Here is a 23,832-nt window from a genome sequence, read left to right on the forward strand (position 1 = left end):
CTGGGTTATGGCCGCGGAGATGGCGCTGGTTGCTTCCTCCACTTCTGCAGCGGTGGAGATGGGGCCGGTCCTAGGGCGGGCCTCGAGCTCGTTGGTGAAGCGGTCCCAGTTGTAGTGCTGCACCGGTCTTCTTGGCAGGGTGGTTGTTGCGCGGCCCTCTATTGTGGCCAGGATTGGCCTGTGGTCCGACTCCATGTCGAGCAGGACCTCGTGGCGGATGGCGGTGCTTAGCCCCGAGTGAATAGAGAAGTCTATTACATCGGGGGCGCCGCCATTCCGCGGGTGGTTCGTCGGCTCGTAGGGCCCCGACATCTCTATGTCGAGGGCGAGTGCTGCGTCGTAGATGGCGCGGCCTGTTCGGTCGTCCCTTGTTGCGTTCCAGGCGGAGTGTTTGGCGTTGTAGTCGCCTGCCATGAAGATCGGGGATGGGGCCCCGCCGAAGATCCCTCTGATGTCCGCTTTGATGGTGTCCGCAGGCCAGCTTTTTGGGGGTCGATAAGCTATTAACACGCGGAGCTCGTGCGTGTTAAGCTTGATATCGACCCCCATGATGTCCATGGTTGTGAGGCTCTTGAAGGGGACGTGGGAGTGGACTAGCGATCGCTTGATCATGACCGCCAGTCCGCGGTAGGGCAGTCCGTCGTCCCTCGTCTGGTCCTCTCTGTATGTCTGGTATCCCGCTGCTGAGAGTCGCTGCGAACCCGCCAGGTGGGTTTCGCATACGAGCAGGATGTCGACGTCGTAGTCCTTGAGCAGGGTGCGGAGCCTCGATTGCTTCCCCTTGAGGGTCGAGGCGTTCCAGTAGATCACCTTTAGAGCAAGGCCGGCGATGTGTGGCCAAGTGGTGTCTGGGTGGAGGCGGGCTTGCTGCCGCGGCGTCAGCGCTCCTTGTGCGCTGTTGTCAGTGCGCTGGCCAGTGCGCTACTGATCGTTGCGCCGATGTCCTTCTTAAGGGCTGCGATTTCTCGGGTGAGGTCGGCGCTAGTGACGAAGGCGGCGGTGGTGGGGGGCGTCTGTTGCGGTTGCCGGCGCCGTTGTTTGCCGGGGCCATGAGGGAGCCCTCGGCCGACTCTTGCACGGTGTTGACCTCGACTGAGGCCCGGGTGATCGGGCCGTGTTTGTTGTTGCCTCTGGAGAAGGCCGTGGTGCCGGCCTTTGAGTTCCGCAGCTCCCGCAGGTAGACCGGGCACTGGCGGAAGTTTGCTGGGTGGGCGCCTGTGCAGAGGCCGCAGGTGGCGTCCTCGTCCTTAGGGCGCTTGCATTGGGCTGAGGGGTGGTTTTCCCCGCAGCTGACGCACATGTAGGGCCGGCGGCATCCGTGGGAGGAGTGGCGGAACCCTTGGCAGCGATGGCACTGCGCGGGCCCCTTCCTCCCTCTCCAGAGCTCGATCTTGGCTGAATCCACGTCCATGAACCGGTCTAGTTGTAGGATGGTCTTGTTGTGTGTCCTGTCTCCCTCTAGCAGGACGAAGAAGAGGCTGGCGGCCCTGTAGTTGCCGGACGAAATCTGCTTCACGTGCACAGCATTGAAGCCCGCTTTGTGGCAGGCTTCGCTGATGTGCTCGAGGCTGGTCGTCGGGGGGAGGCCTCTGATGGCGACCTTGAAGGCCGTGTCCTTCGCTGAGTCCGGTTCGTAGCAGTGATGTAGGATCTCGGGGTGCTTGGTTTCCAGTTTTATGAGGAACTTGTCGAGTTTCCGGAATTCTTCCTCGTCCTTGGGGAAGAACTTGAGCCCTTTTCCGTGGGTGACGTTCTTGATGTCGACTTTGAGGTGCCTTGTAATGGTGGCCTTGTGGTGTTCCCAGTTGGGAAAGGGGTCCACCACAATGGCCGGGTAGCTGTCGTTTTTGTTGCGGTTGGTGGCTGGCGTGGTTGTTTGGCGGCTAGCGGCGGGCGCCTGCCTAGGGGGCGAGGCGGCCACTGTCGCGTATCTTGTCTGGGTCGGCGGCGTGGCTTGGAGCTGGGGCCGTTTCGGCGCCGGAGGGGATGAAGAGGGCGGGTCCGGGCTCTGGGGAGAGTCCGTGTTGTGCGTCTCCATTTTCTCCGGCGATGGGGACCTAGGTGAGTCCCTTGCTTCTGTGTCCTCGCGTGGCCTTTTCAGGCGCGGTTGGGGAGGTGAGTTGGTCGTGAGTACGGCGTAGATGGCGTCCTCCATGGGCTTGAGCGCGCTGCGGGGTAATCTCCCAGCTGCGACCTTGTTGAGTCTGGCCATTAGATTGGCCCATTGCGCAGCGTTGATGTGGAACAGCGGTGACGGCCCGTCCTTGCTTGTTGACTGCGGCTCGCCGAATGACAGCAGGCGGCGACGGGTCGGCTGTTGCGACTGCGGGGAGGGGGCTGCCGGGGTGGGGGCGGCTTTGTGGCGCCTCGGGGTGTGAGGGGCTGGGGCTCCGGGCTGGGCCTCCGGGATGGGGGCTTCGCTGGCGGGGCCGTCTAGGGCCGCGGCGGGCTTGGGGTCCAGGTTTGGGCCAAGTGTGGCGGCTTCTTCATGGTCGACCACGGGTGTGGGATTACCTATTTAATTAATTTTATTTTGTTTCAGATTGATAAGTGCTTGTTCTCTACTAACTGTCACGGCTTCTATAACATGTAAGTTGCACTCTCTATCCTTTTTGAATTTTTAATAGAATTAAATTCTTTAAATATAATGCCAATATTACAAGACGAAAATGAGGATTACATGCTAACACTCTAAGAACAAATTAAATTACTTTCATAGAAAATATTTTAACTTGTTATTTTAAGTAGTAACACTACTATTATGTTCTAAACATGAAATAAATGTCATATACAAAGAAAAAGGGACCAAAGCCTCCAGTGCTCCGAGCTGGAATCGAACCAGCGTACTCCGCTTACCGGGTGAATGCCAGAACCACTCGGCTATCGGTCCACGAAAGCAAGGGTCGAAATTTCTAAGTACTAGTAAGTAAATTTCTAAGTAGTAGTAAGTAGTAGGTCGAACCATACTGTTCTACCTCAGGGATGGCCAGAGGGCGCCACGAGCCTTCGGAAATGTCATATACTTAGAAATTTCGACCCTTGCTTTCGTGGACCGATAGCCGAGTGGTTCTGGCATTCGCCCGGTAAGCGGAGTACGCTGGTTCGATTCCAGCTCGGAGCGCTGGAGGCTTTGGTCACTTTTTCTTTGTATATGACATTTATTTAATGTTGAGGACTACATGTGTATGGAGAAGCAGTTGTCTTCTAAAGGATAAGAGGATAGTTCCTCTTAGCCGCTGTACACATGGGGCAACTGTTGGGCTAACCCTTGGAGCAGCTCCGTGGCCAAGATAAGAGTCGCTGTTTACACATTGGTGAACCAATCACTTGGCATTGGCCCTTCATAAAAGATGGACGTAGAATGGAAAAGGCTAGGTAATTCTAAGTCATTCACGTTGTCAGCAAAATTGAATTAATAAATAATAACCTCGTGATAAAATTATTTATCTGAAATATTAACAAGTTTGTGAATATTTTGATAAGCAAATTTATCTTTTTTAGGCAATACATTAAACATTTGCAAGTGTATTGTATTTCCTAAAATCAACACCATTATTGGCATAAATAAACTTATTATTTTCGTAAATCTTTCACTGCTGTCCTCTCTGACGGCTGACGACAAACTGAATGAGGCGCTAACGTGTGAACGCAGTTGGCCATTGGCGCCAAGATCCTTTGATGTATAGACAAAAAACCGACACCAGTCGGTTGGCCGGCCAGCGCTGGCGACAACTGCCAACGTACGGCCAAGTAGCCCTCTACACGCTTGGCCAAGGGGTTGGTCGAAGGGTTGGTCCAACCGTTGGCCCCATATGTACAGCGGCCTGTAGAACGCATCATGCGTTTAATAAAGTGTGTCCTTTCACAGGCACTAGCATTCTGTAATTCAGCTCAGTTCAGTGGTCGTGATGTCGTTATCACACCTCATTACAGTAAAAATCACACATACCTATCACCCTGAAAGACTAGGTACACTGAAGAGGTTGTCAATAAGTAAACAGCATTTCTTTTTGCTTAATTTGCAATAAAAATGTACCGTGACCGTTGCCATTAGGAGGCGATCAGATAAGACTGAAACAGCTGCTACTAATAAGGGCGCGTCTTGGTGCTTCGTTCAAATTACACAACCTATTTGTAAGTAAAAGTGAGTCTTTCACATTAGTAGCTAATGTCCCTGCAAAACTGTTTGCACTAGGTACATGAACTACTATTTCAATACAAGTGCGGAAAGGTGAAAACTCGAATGAGTGGCGATAAATTAAAACACGATCGAAGGGTGTGTTTAAAAATAGACAATGGTTAATATAACACTTAAATTTCGTATTTATAACAGAGCCAAAATACATTTTTTTGAATTTTGTATGGAACATTTATATGAACTGATATCGGTTAGTTTTGTGTTGTTTATATCTCCGGTGACACTTTACTGGGACGTCAGTCTTCCGCGACCACGGCCAGTGCAACCTGGCCGAAACGTTGGAAAAAAAGGTACAATAGTGATAATTAATCGCGTTACACCTATGTGTGACTTTAAATATGTGTAAATAATAGAAAGTGCAATTCACATTACCGTGCAAATTATTGTACATTTTAATAACAAGACAGTACTGTACGAACCAAAACACGCGCCTTTGAGAACGAACCGATCTTTACACTGTCGATGATTGCAACGGACTGAAAATATTATCACTCACCGAAACAAATAAGTATTACTAATTCAAGTCAACCATTTAAAGGAAGCATCAAAGTCGAAAGGGCCTATTAAAACTCAGGAATTCGTTTTCCTCCACTTTGACAAATAGGTATAGATAAGCATTTCGTGTTAATGGAGATGTTTATGCACTCCAGATATCTGTGATGTTTTCACTCGTGAAACTTATACGTGAGCTCGTTGGCTACTTATCTGTTCAGGTCCGAATCGTGATAAATAAATCAGCGGAGGAGGAAGAAAGACGGTGAATTTTCACGTGCCTATGTAGATATAGACGGAGTTGTTCAAACTACGCTAGTTTGTTCAATTTAAATAAAATTAATTGCTTTTAGTCGAAAATAAAGAAAAAAAACCTTATTAAATACGAGTATGCTGTGTTAAATCCAAGATGGATCCAAAAGTTGGAGACCAAAGAAATATGGAAGAAGTAGCAGTAATTAGGTCAATAAAAGAGAGATTTTTAGGGTTAAGTACTAAATATTTCGACGACCGGTCTGGCGCAGTCGGTAGTGACCCTGCCTGCTGCGCCGCGGTCCTGGGTTCGTGTCCCGAACCGGGTATTTATTTGTCTGATGAGCACAGATATTTGTTGCTGAGTCATGGATGTTTTCTATGTACATAAGTATTTATATATTATATATATACCTCTAATTATCGTTGTCTGTGTACCTGCAACACAAGCCTTCCCGAGCTTACCGTGGGCCTCAGTCAATCGGTGTAAGAATGTCCTATAATATAAAAAAAAAATAGGTACCTACATAAGGAAACATTATAGTGCAACTCTGTCCGTCTGCCTGTCTGTTTTCATTAAACAAATATTGTTTTTTTTTTCAGATGATGAATACAACGTGTTGCAGCAAACAATATTTGCGAGTTATCCAAAGAGCGATGATCCAGGAGACCTCACTAAACCGCCCTACAAAATAGATGAACCAGTCTCAGTGGACATTTCAAAGCTTTCCCTAGCTAATAAAACACTATCTTACCCATTGATGCTACACGCAGTATTCAAGCTAGATAAATACAGAACTACGAATTTTTTCTCTATAACGGATAAAACTGGATATATCAAAAAGTTAATGTTGACTCTAAAGGCGAATCCTGGATACTTGAATGAGTTCATATTGAAAAGTGACAGTTTCTCGACGAGCGTTAGTTTTAGAGAAAAATTGAATTTAATACACAAGTGGACAAATGTTTCATTCTACATACAACATGACAAAGTCTCCTTTTGGCTAGATTGTGAAAGGAGAGAGCCAGATTTCGAAGAAAGTGATTCTGTGTTTCGTGACATTGATTTGAATGGCGATTATCAAGTACACTTGAGTGACGCGGTTCATCCTTTTCACGTAAGTTTTTATTTTAGTAAATAAATAAACTCTGTCAAACAAGTCTGTCAGTAAATAAGAACAAAGAAAACTATAGGTATCCTTTTCTCTAGCACCCTAAAGAAAAGGATGCATATAATTTTCTTTGTTCTTATTTACTGACAGACTTGTTTGACAGAGTATAGCTTAAAGTATACACACCATTAGCAAGGATGATTTATATAGGACTTACAATCTTCATACTAAGAATCCCACCTCATTTTTTTTAGCGCCACCTATTAAATACTATCATAACCACACTAATGACGCAAAAATTTTTTTTAAATGTGTATTGACGTGATGTCATATATTAAAATAAAGAAGCATGTCATTTGTTCTTATAAAAAATAAAAACATGCAAAAATATTTGGGTAAAATATGATTTTGGCCACTTCCAAACAGCACCATCTAGTTTTACATCTAAAATACCCATACATTTCAGAGCTTTTTTGTATGGGCTTTGTCTGTCCCAGTATTATATAGTCCTTGCCATTAGCATAATTCATTTTCAATTAAACATTAAGCAATGATAGAATTAGAAACAAAATAGCAAACTGATCAGAGTTCATACAAGACTCTTCCCACTATTTGACGACCGGTCTGGCGCAGTCGGTAGTGACCTTGCCTGCTACGCCGCGGTCCCGGGTTCGAATCCCGGTAAGGGCATTTATTAGTGTGATGAGCACAGATATTTGTTCCTGAGTCATGGATGTTTTCTATGTACATAAGTATTTATATATTATATATATCGTTGTCTGAGTACCCACAACACAAGCCTTCTTGAGCTTACCGTGGGCCTCAGTAATTCTGTGTAAGAATGTCCTATAATATTTTTATTATTTATTTAATATATATTTCTTAATTTATTAGGCTCCTTATTGAATACTTAGATTTTTGTTACGCAATCTTGAATTTAACTTTCTCGAGAGTAGTTTTAATTCCAACTTAAGTTGTCTTCCGTCCCTATTTCACCATAGGACCACCAGACAATTGGCAATGCGGCATCGCTTCACGGTTAGTATTCCGAAAATACGCACTAAGCGTTTCGCTTCATCATTTCTTTTGCGAACCGCCAACGAGTGGAATGCCCTGCCTGTGTCTGTGACTCTGTGTTTCCACATAAGTACAATAAATAAATAAATATTGGGGACACCTCATCACATCACTGCATCATCACTTATCATCAGGTGTGATAGTGCTCAAACATCTACTTAATCAAACTAAAAAAAATTACTAAAACGAAACTAGACTCAACTCAACACGCCGAGCCTAGTTGAAGCAATTTTCTAAACAGCTTAAAACCTTACACAACAACTTAAAGCTAGGTATTTGCAGCTCACCTAACAAGTCCTAGCGAAACTAGAAACCTACGTATGAAGCCTACTTAGCCCCTTCTTACTTGTTCAAAGGCTATAATGAAACCAGTTGATGAAAGTGAGTTATTAAATCGACACGCCGGAAAGTATAGGTACACAAAGACATATGTAACTCCGTATAGACAGCTAAAGTCTAAGAAAAAAACGTACCTCAAAACCACACAGAAAAGGTACGGTGACCTAGATGGCGATACAACTTTGGGGGACGCTCGGCTAGATGGCGCTAATATTAATATTTGACATTTCAACACATATCAAGCTAAGAATATGGACCAAATTGTCAAAACTGAGGTTCAAAAGTTTTAAACCTGTGTCGAGAGTCTAGGCACTGTGATTACACATTTTACTTTGACAGTAACTCTCTATAATACACTGTCAAAGTAAAATGTGTAATCGCAGTGCATAGACTGCCATCTCTACCAAATCATCATAAGTACCAAAGAGGATCAACTCTCTATAATACTCGATCCTCTTTGGTACTTATAAGAGCTTTGCGGTTACTATGTGTTTTAATACTACTCGATTGCGGAAACATAGAAAATGATATTTATGGTATGGGTAAAGTGAAAAGCACCACAAAATTATTGTTACATACTATTAGAACCAAAATTGGATAATTTTCCTTGACAATTACGCTACAGGCACTTGTGACGGCTTTTAGATTACCATGACTTGCATACGTTAGGTACTCAATATCGGAGATTGCACTTTTCTCTTCACTGTTCGGTCTTTATAATGATTTCATCCTATCCTATCGTATGGAAAATGAAAACGATTCCCCCAAACAATAATTACGTACTACAGCCAAAAATTACATAAAAAGAAATGAAAATGAAAATGAAATATTTATTTTTCAAGTAGAATAAATTTGTTGTAAAATTGTTTCATAAATTTTACATGATGTTTTACACTATCGAGTTACGTTACTATAACGTCGAAACTAGTGGTAAGTTCTTTTAGACTAGTGTTTCTTTTACGCGAAGGTTCGTGTAGGCGTTAGTCGTAAGTAGCTTATTCGTACTATCGGGCTTTTAAGTTTAATCCTATTATCAGTTCTAGAACTAGAAGTTCTGTACCTTTGACTAAACTAGTAATATAAATGTTAAAGTTATTCCTGTGTCTGATACCACTTTGCACTGTAATAACTGAATCTAGTCATCTACTTAAATCTAAATGCATAGCTACATAATATTGCGGTAAAAATATTATAAAAAGCGCTTTCAAAAGTTAGTAAAAGTAAAATCTTAAATGTTGAATATGAAACATTTAAGGTACAGCGGGACAAATCTCAAGTGGGGAGCAAATGTAACTGGTCCATTTTTTCAATGTTTTACAATGTTTGCATTATTAAATAGAGTGTCCACCGGTTATATTACTTATGGTTGGTGTGTTCTGTGGATACATGTAGAACTCAACATCATAGTGTAAGAATGGAAAGAATGGATTAGTTACAATTGCCTCCCAGTCGAGGTTTGGCCCGCTGTACCTTATACAATAATAATTTATGCCTGATCAATTCTGTTTATGTGAAAAAAGTGGTGGCATATAGCGTTCGTAAGTGGCTAAAGTCGCCGTCAATGGAACTTCCAAACAATGTAAACAAACGGCATCACATGGTTTTGTCAATGTTTCTCCTTCCTGTTGGACTTCCGGTTGGGACGCCATCATAGCGGTTTCGTGTCGTGAATAATTTATTTTTCTTTTACTCATTAATGTTGTTTAAAGTGTAATATTGATAGCGTATTATGCAGTAAACTAATGTTGTGAGAAGCTGATGAAGAATTGTTCTCGAAACGTTTAGCCTCTTTTTTGTCGTAAACGCGCGTCCACAAAATCGGATCGTGCTAAGTCAAACAATTCGCTCCGGCTCATATCACCTTGACACTGGCGAAATAGTCCCAATGGACTGAAGCCATTGAACTAACTGACTTTAAAACTTGCTAATAAGGAACATATTCTTCAGAGTTGGTAAGTTACGTTAGGGTGCGCGCCCACGGACGACAAAGTTGCTCGGCGACTTACGTATTTGTATAAAAAGTTGCGTCGCTTCGTGAGCGCACTTTCATACTAGCCCATGGTCGCGACAAAAAAGTCGCTTCGAAAAGTCGTCCGTTGGCGCACCCTCTTAGCGATCCATCACCATTTCCGTTAAACGCACGACGAACAGTCTCTTAAGCAAAATTTAATCAAAGCAAACTGTCAGAGCGTACGCCTTACAGTGACGCCCTGAAATATGCCGCAAATTCGACCGAAACTGTTGCAAATATTCTCGCAAGTAAACTGTAGCGAAATTAGCTGTCACTAAACAGCTTTCTAAATTAGTAGGCGACTCACACACGTCAGGGATTTTGTTGAACATGAGTAAATTAAATTATACGGCACGAGCGAGCTCGTATTAATTTTCTAAAGCAAGTTCGTTAATTCAGTGCGCGATGCCGCGCTCCGCGCGATTTCCGGGCAGCTTTTGTGATGGTGTGAGTCATAGTTCTTTGTTACAATCAAGTACTGGTCCGTGCCAATTTGCCAAATTCAATTGTCATCAGTAATTGTGGCAGATGGAATGTGTTGTCTAAAGATTCGCCGTGCATTTTTGCAGCTCATGGTACTTAAATACATACATTTGCCAATTGAGACAACTTTTGGAAGTTAAACTTTCGATATTTAAACCATTGGCTATCGTACATTTAATAATAAGGGTCTGCAGGTTTAAATTAATGCATATTTATTTAATTTATTTTTTGGTCATACTGAGTAGGATTTCATACTTACAATACGATATATCTAGGTTATTGCTTTACTAAAATTATTTAAAATATTCGCATTACTTACCTACATGTACCTTAATATCAAAGAGGATCGGGTATTATAGGGGTAGAGAGTTACTATCGAAGTAAAATGTGTAATTACATACATAGACTGCCATCTCTTGACAAAGGCTTAAAACTTTTGAACCTCAGTTTTGACAACTTGGCCCATATTCTTAGCTCGATATGTTAAAATGTCAAATATTAATATTAGCGCCATCTAGCTGAGCGTACCCCAAAGGTGTAATGCCATCTAGGCCACCGTACCTTTTTAACCCCCGACGCAAAAACGACGGGGTGTTATAAGTTTGACGTGTTTGTCTGTCTGTTTGTCTGTCTGTCTGTCTGTGTGTGTGTCTGTTTGTGGCATCGTAGCCCCCGAACGGATGAACCGATTTAGATTTAGGTTTTTTTGTCTGAAAGCTGAGTTAGTCGGGAGTGTTCTTAGCCATGTCGAGGTCGGGTTTAAAAAAAAAAAATTGTGGTTAGGTTATTCTGTATGGTACTGAGGTCCTCTTCTTTTCTTAGACTTTGGTTATATTATAACAAACTATAATTATGATCCAAAATCCCCTTGGATAAACTCAATTTGAAGAAAGTATTAAAACTCACCGCAGCAACTATCAAAAGCTAGACTAAAATGATGTGTCAATAAATAGTTTGGCAAGTTAATTTATCTAATAAATAGTATAAATACAAGTGAGAAAGACGTTTTCCAGATGTTGCAAGAAATGTAACCATTGCGGCATTTGACAAAAATGCAGAGTCGGTCTAGTCAGGACATCCGATATAAAAACGTTTATTACTAATTTGGTCGTTCAATTCTTGGCTTAACATAGGTATAGGTACATACAGTCACGCCTGTATCCCATAAAGGTGTAGGCAGAGCACATGAAACCACTCAAGTTTCAGTGCCACTCTTGTTAAATAAGGTGTTGAAAGAAAACGAAACTGTCACATTGCAGTGAAAGGTTGCCGGCCTCTTGCCTACGCCACAATTTAACCCACATGTAAGGTGGGCACCTATTATCAAATTTAATATCCATCAGTTAACGTCAACTGCATTAAAATTACCATATTGAACAACATCCCCTGTGCGGTGAAGGGTTAAGAATTTCACCACTAACTTTCCTCCCGTGGATATCGTAGAAGTTGACTGTGGGAAGCCCATGCTTTATAATGTGGACGATGGGCTAGCACCCTGTCACTGTAATGTCACCATCTCAAGATATTTTTCTGGTACGAACGTCAAGTTGTTAGTTCTTGACAAAATAAAAATATCGACAATCCTGTTACGGATTATTTATCCTGTGTAGTTATGGGCTATTTAGTCTTACATAAGGTTAATTACCCCTAATAATAATCTCTAAAATCTTGAATAATCATATATGTAGGTAATATGGTTCGTTTTATTATTCTTATCCAATTATTTTCAAATATGTGACATTTGTATAAAACTAATGTCAATAAAACTAAACAAATTCAAGCCAATCCCCTAAACAGGGTAGGAAGCATTTGAAACTACTCACATTCCGTGAGTCAATGACATATTATTATAATGTAAGTTATCGATGAACTAAATATCGGAAGGAGAATCACTAGTGTCACTTCGTTCGAACCAGAAAAATATCTAGATATAAATATCACATAGTTGTTTTTCAACCCCTTAATTGCGAAGTGGCATTGAATCTGAGCAGTCTCGTTTGGTCTGTTTTCCCCTTGTGGTAATACAGCTTTGAGTTATACACCCTTATTCATAATAAACGTTCACTAAAGTTATCAAGCTGATAAAGTTCGTTTGTCCCTTTCTATCACACCAAGACGTCGGAAAGGGACAAAGGAACTTTATCGGCTTGATAACTTTAGTGAACAATTATGAATAAGGGGGTTAGTACGATATATAACAAGATTCAAAATATCCTATTAAGAGTTGTAAAATCATTCTCTCCATAGTACACCTAATAATATGTGACCCAGCCGAACGTTTCAGAGCAAACGTACCTAAGTTTAAGCCTATTTAAATGTCGACTTGGCAGCTGTGGGGGAAGGAAGTACTTTGTTCGTGAACATTTAAAATTTCTGCACATTTTTAGATGGAAGCTTACGTGTGCCACTAAAAGGGGCAAACTACGAAAATGTGTACCTATTTTTAAAATATGAAGTAAACTTAAATTTTGTTGCTATTAGAACTGGAGTGAAATAAGTATTTTAACTGAATTTAAATATGGCATCAGTAGGTATTTGTGCTTTCAGTTAAAAATACTGCCTTTACAATGACTGGATGTTTTATGACTATACAAACCTTTGGATTATGTAATGACAAATTACAATAATGTATTTTATGCATACAACATTGAATATTATACTCTTCTTAGGCAAATATAGTTAGAATCTTCAGTAGCCAGCTATTGTGACATATCATTAAACCATTTCAAATATTACATCCTCAAGTATTCTTAGTCAAATAAAAAAAATCAACAAAAGATCTCACTACCATAATCACATCCACATCAGAAGATCTTATTCATACTGACAGCTAGAGTGAGTTATTACCTAATTGGGTAAGGCTCTTAGCCTGAGCAGGGTCTTAGTAAGACTTGTCGATTCTAATCTGACGCCTATTTCACCCAAAAACGAATTCTTCTTTGTTTGCGTCGAATGTGTTGAATTAAACTAATACCATTTTATTAACGGTAGTTGGTAAAAATGTAATTAGATAACTTTTACTAATATGTACTTACCCCCTTATTCATAAACGTTCACTAAAGTTATCAAGCCGATAAAGTTCGTTTGTCCCTTTCCGACGTATTGGTGTGATGGAAAGGGACAAACGAACTTTATCGGCTTGATAACTTTAGTGAGCGTTTATGAATAAGCGGGTTAGAATTGAAATTAAAATACCATCCATACAAAATCATACATACAATTAATACCACGGCTACAAAACTAAATCATAGAAGGAAAAAGTGTATCTACTTCGCGTGCAAAAGTTAAATAGCGAGTTGTTCGCCGCGAAAACCGCTGCCCGCGACATACAGTGAAAAATACAAAATGGGTCGGTATTCGATAATTAACTGTTCAAACACCACCAATAAAAGCAAGGGTGTTAAACAAAGTGTTTCCTATCATCGGTAAGTACCATTTGTCCTAAAATATTTTTTATTAAATAAAAAAACACGATTTTCCTATTTTTATCATCAAAACATTAGCTGACGTACGGCCGTCAAACTTGTTTTCCATTGCGGCTTTAATTTGACGAGTCCGACTTGGCGTGCGTTTAAAACAAGCGATATAAAAATAGGCTATTCAAACTGTCGAGACAAAGTGAAGGTAGATTTGTTATTTTGTCCGTCGAACTCACGTCGAACTTAAGAATAGTGGTGCACCACGGAACTATATCGTCATGTATGCTGTGATTTCCTTATTCGATTTAAATCGATTTTGCGAAGCAGTGGAAATTATAATTATGTTTTTATATTGTTATGAAACTATACATATAAAGTACCAGTGAAAAGTAAATTTAACTTTAAAATAGGTTACAGTTACGGTATTAACGTTGAATTTGTGGTCGGCAGAAAAACAAATACAAACATAATACGCTCTATATTTATTATGAATAAAAATTATTTATATATTACTAAAAGTTGTAACAAATAACATGAGGACAATGCTGTGAGTACATGGTCGATTTTCTTAAAAATATTACGAAATATTAACTAGTATTAATACCTACTAGTGAATTGTTTGTCATCACACGAATACAGGTATATACTTACTTCATTTCACAACGAAGATGAACATCCGATATTTTTAACTTCGGCGGGCATCCCGCACGCAACCTCCACAATCGATCGAATGGGTTACGCGGCGACAACGTTCCCATCACTAAAGTACACTCGTGACGTCATAGGCTCGACACAAAACGTTACACGCTCGGTTTCGCTGTTAATCGCCGAGCATTTTCCTTCTATCTTGATTTAGTTCTGTGGGCAAGCCTATCTCACGGGCGAGATGCCGCGCTTTTCACGCCTGGGCTTGTAACCAAAAATACATTCGTTGACGCTCCGTAGCCTACCTATCGCAGTTACCTCTCTATTTTGCTTTTCAACAATGTGCGTCAGGGCCAGTCGCGCATCATTCGCCACGTACCACGTAGCGTCAACCATTGTATTTCTTGGCTACAGTATAGTATAAAACCAGTAATAATCTTCTAACAAATTTTACACCGCGCGGTTTGTCCTTGAGAAGCGCTCGCACGCAGCGAGGTGCAGAGAGTACACGCGGAACCGGATGATGCCGGTCGCGAGAGAACCAAATACCGATTGCGTCGCCCCGCTCCCGGAGAGTAACTACTGTAAATATTGTAAGCGGGTTACTCACGTGTTTAGTCGATATAGCGTTCGACATGTGTACTCTTGAGAAAAATATCCTCGAAAATGGATCGAAACATGTCGAACGCTATATCGACTTAACACGTTAGTAACCCGGTTAATTTTTTTTTTAATATGTTTGAGTGTCACGGGAGTTTTATAGTTAAAACTACTGAGTCGTCCTTATACTGTGACTTCAGGCTGTTGGTTGAATTCAATTTAATTTCTAACGCTAATGTTGCCAAAACTCGGTTAAATCAGCCGTTATGACTTCATTAAACTAACGCTACTGTACGCTCCCCTGCTCAGATACACATGTTGCTAAGTTATTGTTTTCAGTGTTCAGTAAAATTGTTAACAGTTTAGAACGCCACATTTGCTTACTACGATGTAGATTCGTTGAAAATGTGTGGTAGACTAATTGATGGCAGACCGAGGTATACCTAAGAGTTTTGAACGATTCACGGTTATTTTCATTAAACTTACAATCTGGGCAACTGAGCTTCGCTCGGTTCTGTTTCGTATCCTTGACATGTGTCGCCATCTAGTTCAAAAATTAATAGTACCTACATCGAGCGAAAGAATTCTCAGCCTTAACAACACAACTACTGCACACGAGATGGCGCGCATTTCGCCACAAAAACTCAAATAGTGTATTTTCTATTCGTTTTAGCCTTGACCTGTGTCGCCATCTAGTGTTTGCAATAAATAGTACTTACATCGACCGAAAGAATTCTGTCTTAACAGTACAACTACTGCACACGAGATGGCGCGCGAAGAAAAACGCATGAAAACTCGAAAATTCGCGTTTTCCGGGATCTAAGGCTACGCCAGATCGATTTTTCACCCCCGAAAACCCCCACATAACAAATTTCAGCGAAATCGTTAGAACGGTTTCCGAGATCGTCGGTATAAATAAATAAATAAATAAATAAATATACAAGAATTGCTCGTTTAAAAGTATAAGATTGATCGGGATATAGACCGTGATTACTTTCTTGATTCATGTAACTGCGTCGAAATATCGGGAGCTTTAGTACCTACTTTTGGAATAATGACACGTATCTTATTTATTTGAACTTTTTTGCACAAAAGGCGAACTTAATGCCATGAGGCATTCTCTACCAGTCAACCTTTGGGCAAATCAGAGAAAATTGTATCTTCTGTATAGCATACAGAAGTATAAGCAAGGTGGTAACTACATGAGTTTTCTTACCGAAACGCGAGTTGTTTCGTACTCGATATCTAGTTTCGAATAGCAGAATTATATTTTGACCAGCAGCGGGACAAGTTGGGCCCTTACACATAGCACACATACATAAACGTATTCCCATACGTGGTAGGCAAAGCAACTGCTCAAGTTTCAGTGCCACTCTTGACAATTTAAGAGGTCAAAAACAATTTTAATAATATAAAACCTCATATTATTTAAAAATAAAACATAAGGTAAACAGCTTCGATCTACAGGCCGTCTGAGAACAGTCCCCCGTCGCATGGCACTTTCAAGAAAGAACCCTCGAGTCATCGGCCCTACTTACTATGAGCACTTACCTGCCGATCTGAGAAATGAGCCATGTGACGAAGCATTTAAGCGCAAATTGAGAAACCTTTTGTTAGATAACCCCATGTACTCTGTAAATGAGTACATGGATTTGAATTTTTAATGACCGATGATATAATTATACCTATATTTCTCTGTTATATAATATTTTCTTACTTCGTGATAATTTCATGATATTGTAACTTAATTTATTAATTTTATTTAGCTTGGCATGTGTATTTTCTTTCTTTGTAAATGACGATCCTCATTTGGGAGACACAATTATTTTTATTTGGAATTTATTATGTAATTTTTGACGATCATGATGAGAAGATAAACATAATTTTGACATGTAGCAAATTTATAGTGTAATTTTTATCATGAAATAAAGAAATCTAATCTAATCTTATCTAATCTAAGTTACGAAGTTTACAGTCACATTTATGATGTAAAAAAATATTTTATATTCACTCTAAGACCAAATTAAATTATTTCATAGGAAATATTTTAATTTGTGTTTTTTAGTAGGCACACTACTATTATTTAACTATAAACTGAAATAAATGTCATATACAAAGAAAAAATGACCAAGGCCTCCAAGTGTCCGATGCTGGATCTGGATGTTATTTCAGTTTATTTTATACTAGCTTTTACCCGCGGCTTCGCCCGCGTAATAAAAGTATTCATTAAGATTTCCATTTGGATCCTTAGGTCTCTCTGTAGGTATATTTATCTGAGATTATTTCGATTGCACATAATACTTTTGCTTGCAATGATTGTAGAAATATTACACATCGACCACAGCGTAGGTAATTCTATATACGCTGGGGAAACCTTTATAAACATCCCACATAGCCCGTATTTCGACACTATAATCGGTGGGTAAAAAGTACTTTTTCTATTATCCCTTAAAATTTTTTACATTTTGCTTATACTTATCGCAAACGTAATCTTCAAGCAAGCAAACAACGATCGTCTTAGAGCACATTGATTGTAAGAGACCGCCGACCGATTATCCGTATCCCTCTAACGATACCCATATTATCCGTATCCGTATTCGTATCGCTATCGCTATCGCTATCGCTATCGCTATCGCTATCCCTATCCCTATCCCTATCCCTATCCCTATCCCTATCCCTATCCCTATCCCTATCCCTATCCTATCTATCCCTATCCCTATCCCTATCCCTATCCCTATCCCTATCCCTATCCCTATCCCTATCCCTATCCCTATCCCTATCCCTATCCCTATCCCTATCCCTATCCCTATCCCAATCCCTATCCCTATCCCTATCCGTTATCAAGATGTTCAATGATTTCTTATCAAGTGCTAAAATATAAAGTTTCATGGTTTTATCTTTTAAAATTAAGAAATCCCATACAAACTTTCAACCTCTTTTTCAACCCCTTCATCCCTTTTTTTCGAAATAAAAAGTAGCCTATGTTCTGTCTCAGGGTCTAAAGATTATCTGTTCCAAATTTCATCAAAATCGGTTGCGTGGTTTAAGCGGGAAAGCGTAACAGACAGACAGACAGAGTTACTTTCGCATTTATAATATTAGTATGGATTGCTTATTTGTCTTATGACATAGAATTCGCTATTTATGGCACATAGTTGTTTTGTGTTACATGATTTTCACATACGTAAATAACACAGCTTAGTTGTTATTAAACCTACATAGTAAATTGAAATTCATTTTAGTCTTTGACAACTCTACAACATTAAAGCGGCTATATTAAAAACTTGTCTAAAACGACAAACTTTCAAAGGTATGTTATTAACTATGTTCTGAAGTTTAAACTTGAATTAATGCAGGTATTTAAATTCTAGTTTCGCATAATATGTATATTATGAAGTACTTAGGTATGTTATTTATTATATACTCGCTTTTACCCGTAACTTACACATAGCGCCTGATGAAAAAATAACAGCGATAATTCAAATTGAAAATTACACTATAAATTTGCTACATGTCAAAATTATGTTTATCTTCTCATCATGATCGTCAAAAATTACATAATAAATTCCAAATAAAAATAATTGTGTCTCCCAAATGAGGATCGTCATTTACAAAGAAAGAAAATACACATGCCAAGCTAAATAAAATTAATAAATTAAGTTACAATATCATGAAATTATCACGAAGTAAGAAAATATTATATAACAGAGAAATATAGGTATAATTATATCATCGGTCATTAAAAATTCAAATCCATGTACTCATTTACAGAGTACATGGGGTTATCTAACAAAAGGTTTCTCAATTTGCGCTTAAATGCTTCGTCACATGGCTCATTTCTCAGATCGGCAGGTAAGTGCTCATAGTAAGTAGGGCCGATGACTCGAGGGTTCTTTCTTGAAAGTGCCATGCGACGGGGGACTGTTCTCAGACGGCCTGTAGATCGAAGCTGTTTACCTTATGTTTTATTTTTAAATAATATGAGGTTTTATATTATTAAAATTGTTTTTGACCTCTTAAATTGTCAAGAGTGGCACTGAAACTTGAGCAGTTGCTTTGCCTACCACGTATGGGAATACGTTTATGTATGTGTGCTATGTGTAAGGGCCCAACTTGTCCCGCTGCTGGTCAAAATATAATTCCGCTATTCGAAACTAGATATCGAGTACGAAACAACTCGCGTTTCGGTAAGAAAACTCATGTAGTTACCACCTTGCTTATACTTCTGTATGCTATACAGAAGATACAATTTTCTCTGATTTGCCCAAAGGTTGACTGGTAGAGAATGCCTCATGGCATTAAGTTCGCCTTTTGTGCAAAAAAGTTCAAATAAATAAGATACGTGTCATTATTCCAAAAGTAGGTACTAAAGCTCCCGATATTTCGACGCAGTTACATGAATCAAGAAAGTAATCACGGTCTATATCCCGATCAATCTTATACTTTTAAACGAGCAATTCTTGTATATTTATTTATTTATTTATTTATTTATACCGACGATCTCGGAAACCGTTCTAACGATTTCGCTGAAATTTGTTATGTGGGGGTTTTCGGGGGTGAAAAATCGATCTGGCGTAGCCTTAGATCCCGGAAAACGCGAATTTTCGAGTTTTCATGCGTTTTTCTTCGCGCGCCATCTCGTGTGCCAGAACGTGACGGAAACTTCATCCACGTAGACACACGTAGATAAGTGATAAAATTGCAAGTATCGTAGAGACCTGCAATAGAGAGCAGCAATGATTCTAATGAGGAGGCACACTGACAATTTATCCCGCCAGGCGGCGCCTGTGCATGTGTCTAGGCATGTCACTATCGTTCATATGTGAGAGAGAGAGAGAAAAAACATATCATCTTCTCGCTCTCACGTATGAAATTCATTATCTGAACAATGGACTAATAGGATGGCGCCATCTGTCATAACCTTTGAGTGTCCTCCTCCTCGCCTCCTCATTGTTTGACGTATGTTAGAAAAGTAACGAATTTTGCACAAAACCTTAAAAAAATCAGAAGTCGTCATATAAGTTGATAATTATATAAAATATTAAATCAATAAATTAATATTAAATAGGTATCCATATCCATACTAATATTATAAATGGGATAGTGTATGTGTGTGTGTGTGTGTGTTTGGGTAAAACGGAGTGACGAATTGACGTGATTTTTTAAGTGGAGATAGTTGAAGGGATGGAGTGTGACATAGGCTATTCTTGTCTCTTTCTAACGCAAGCGAAGCCGCGGGCAAAAGCTAGTATGCATATAAAATTATAATAACTTCCGAATGCGTGTCATAGACTGCGTGAGCAGTGCTGTCGTGCCCTTGCACGTTGGTTTTGCGCTACACGCACTGACGAACATTTAATTTGGTGTCTAGTTAAATTTCGTAACCCTCGCGATGAAAGTAATTTGACAAATTAACATAAATAATGACATATTCGGCGTTAACTTAAATAACTGCATGAAAAGTTATTTATATTTGATCTTTTTGCTTAAATCAGTAATATTTACGAGTCCGAGCTTTGTTCGGAAAACATATTCAAATACTTACTCGTAGCCAGTTCGATTATTTGCCCGAAAAAACCCCCAAGCTAATTTCATCTTTTCTTTCTTTCTTTCATCGAAATAATTACTTACAGTTATTTTGGAATCATTTCAGCCATTTCAAAATGTACCTACGCTTCGACATTTTATAAAATTTGTTACACGTGATAAATAAAAAGGAAATTCTGTATAATTAAATGTGAGACTTATATTTTTGACAACACAATTTTAGTGAGTGAAACCTCTCATGACAACGCGTGGTTTGGTGCGCCTGACGCGGGCCGATAAACACGTCATTCTAGGTTAGCGCCTACATTCCGATTGAATGTGCGAGCTTTTCAGTAACGAATGATCCAGTAAAAGGATTCGCCACTAGTCAAATAGGAGGCGTTATGTCGGATGTCAATCGTTAGATCGTAATTGTTTTTACTCATACTTAATACAAAGTACATATAATTATTCGACGCCAGTCAAGTCAAACCAATATTAACTTTAACAGGCAGGATAAGTAATTCCTCCGCTTTACCTAACGGGAAGGTAGAAATTGCTTTTTGAGAGTAAATCCGCCTTTTGTATAAGAAGTTTTTTTCCCTTTTTGTACAATAAACACCAAATAAATAATAATAAGGTTCGTTAAGGTTGTTCAAAGTCTGGAAGAACAAACTGCCTAAACTAGGAGCCCCGCAAAGCGGAGCCTCGTGATTTCGGTAAACGGGAAAATTAGGGTTAGAAATGTCGATTTTTTTAGGCACCAAATAATATTTTCAATGTATTAGCACAATTATCTAAGTGTCTAAGTGAATAAGTGGTGTAACAAATTCAGTACAGTAACATCTCGGACACTGGCGATCAAATATACTAATATTATAAATGAAAGAGTCTGTTTGTTTGTCACCTTCCTACACGACGAATTGACTGATTTTTAGCTCGTTGTGGAGGTGAACTACTTTTGCTCTTTCTAACACGTACCATGCTCAACGCATGGTCAACGCTTCAATTCTGCACTAAGCACACTGAATAATTATACAAATAAAATCGCCCATTTTAAATCTACCTTCGCAACATCAAAGGTTATTTTCAAATAAGTTTTATAATTTACAGCGAACGGTTAGATATTTCGTGTCTGTATAAAGCCAGCTTCAATTTAATGGAGAACTCCACTCAAAGAAAATCCAATTTTCCCTCCTCTGCGATCCGTTTCTTATTTGTGGCTTTGTGCTTTCAATAGGACATTGTTACACACACAATCTGGGCCTTTTACGATTCACTGGATTTGTGCATTGGCAATATTATAACTCAATACCGGTTATTTGCAAGTTATGAAATTATGTTATAATTATTATACTAGCTTTTGCCCGCGGCTTCACTCACGTTAAATTTAAAGTTTGCGTAAATGCTCCATACAGACTTCCACCTCCCCATTTTAGGGAAGTGGGGGTTAGAAAGAGACAAAACGTAGCCTATGTCACTTTACATCCCCTCAACTATTTCCACTTAAAAAATCACGTCATTTCGTCGCTCCATTTTGCCGTGAAAGTTGGACAAACAAACAGACACACACTTTCCTATTTAAATTAGTATGGATTTACAAAAGTTTTGGCGACTAGGCAGTTTAATAACTGGTGACCCTATATCTAAGTATGAAGTCGATAATGTCCCGGGTTCAAATTCTGGTAATTATTTATTTCTGTGATAGGTATTATGTTGGTGTAAATAATTGTAATTATTAATAAAAATATTACTTTTTAACAATAAATAATATGCAGTCAGTCACATTGCAAACATAACATTGTTGTGCTCACATGCTGTCACATTTGGAAGATTTGTGTAAAATCTGCCCAATAATAATTATTAATAACTATTTAAAAAGCACAATTATTATTCTGACTTAGGTGCACCAACAAATAATAAATTTTAAATTACCTCTAATTAAATAATTTTGAGAAAATCGATTTTATAACATGACTTCATCGAATCCTTAATATTTTTTTGTTGACATTTGGTTTTAATTCCTTGTGTCTTTAATATTGTTTATGATTATTTTTTATTTAGTTTGTTAGTTATGATAGTATAGTCGTTACAATAGATATGATTATTGTATTTTTTTCTTTATTGTGGGTATTATTTTTTTTTGTTTTGACATGTGTTGTTTTGACATTAAAGATTTTTGATTTGAATTGAATTTAATTTTATATTGCAATAAAAGTCGATTTTACGAAACCGGTTTGATAGCAAAGTTACAAGCAATCGAAAGTAAACTTTCACTTGTTATTCAAATAACATTTTAGGTCATAAATCTAAGCATGTAGTGACAAAATGAGATCACGTCTAAAATAGGCACACTCGCTCAGAATTTAAATGATATTTTTATAATGATGCCTTAAATTTGAATACAATTCTGTTTCATCCATTATTCTGCCATTTTTGTTTTATAAATTTTGTACAAATATTACCCGTTTAGCGTGTTCAAAAGAAATACCAAAATCGTTATGATATACTTTTTGCAACCGTGGAAAGAAGTAACGGGAGAGGAAAACCGAGAAATATGTATATATAATGTGATGTGTGTGTGTATGTGTGAGAGACATGAGATGGAACGAAAGCAAGTTAATGATGAGATGACGGATAATAGAGATAATTATGTATGGAATAGGAAGACATACTGCTCCGACCTTGACTAGGATAAGGGCAAGAGAATAGTGACAATTTTTGAAACTGTATAATGAAAATAGTTACAACAAAAATATCATTGAATTAAGATAGTTACGTGACCAACAATACTAAAAATTCAATTTCAATGAGCCTATTGTGTCAGCTGTTGCGAGATAAACATTGCCATCGACATTTCTTCAGATAGGCCATCTCTTTTAAATACTGGACCTTAAAAACGAGAAAACCATTATGACATGACTTCTAAAGGAGCTAAATTAAATTATCCTGCTACGACCACGGCAGAACTTACCTGCACTGAACTAGAAAGAAAGAAAGCACAAAAACCAAACGGACTTTGCTAAAATCCCACTCACATCCCTCGCAGTCCCAAACCTCTCCGTTTGAACTCTTACGTTAATCTTATGAAGTATTCAAGAAACAAAAGACAGGCGTAAAATATTTTGAATTACAATTTTTCCGTTAATATGCATGTTTAGAAAACTAAATTCATCATTCATTTGCTTCCTCTAGCGCCAACCCATTTATTTATGGTCGGTGTAGTATTTTATTTTCCTCACCTCTGTCATTTTTCGTCATTCGTGTCAGAATACTATTTCTCAGACGGGTTTATTTTTTCGTCACTCTCATTCTACTAACAGATTTATTAAGCGCACATGTATAAATCATTATGTACCTACACATCAGGATTTACTCTCATCTTACATAGCATATCAATCAATTAAGATCTGACACTTCAATCATATTTAGTTCTGTAAATAATGATGAACTGGCGCTGTAAACCGCTGTGTGTTATAGTTATAAGCCAGTTTTGACCCCAGCATAACTCTAAATTTCGTTAATATTTATACTTGCCTACATACATGCTTATACTCACACCTGTATGGGAATACAGGGGTAGAATTCAGTCCATACGGGGTAGAATTCAGTCCACTATTAGCAATTTAGGGGATGATTGAACCAATTCCACAGTCGACCTCTTCGACCCACGAGAAG

General features: G+C 39.1%; 1 protein-coding gene across 9 annotated transcripts in view; it reads left to right on the forward strand.

Annotated features, from left to right (window-relative positions):
* The window catches only part of LOC125231648 (collagen alpha-1(I) chain-like), a 135,875-nt gene that overhangs the window by 64,464 nt on the left and 47,579 nt on the right, over nt 1-23,832 (forward strand). For all 9 annotated transcript variants that reach the window (XR_007177649.1, XM_048137135.1, XM_048137136.1 and 6 more), the window contains exons 2-3: nt 2,543-2,589; nt 5,546-6,060. Coding sequence is in view for 8 of the 9 variants with exons in the window: in XM_048137135.1 (XP_047993092.1) it covers nt 2,543-2,589; nt 5,546-6,060 (562 nt within the window). In the remaining variant the exon portion in view is untranslated. The remainder of the gene's footprint in view (nt 1-2,542; nt 2,590-5,545; nt 6,061-23,832) is intronic.

This window comes from Leguminivora glycinivorella, chromosome 12, assembly GCF_023078275.1.
Source record: "Leguminivora glycinivorella isolate SPB_JAAS2020 chromosome 12, LegGlyc_1.1, whole genome shotgun sequence".
Classification (NCBI taxonomy): domain Eukaryota; kingdom Metazoa; phylum Arthropoda; class Insecta; order Lepidoptera; family Tortricidae; genus Leguminivora; species Leguminivora glycinivorella.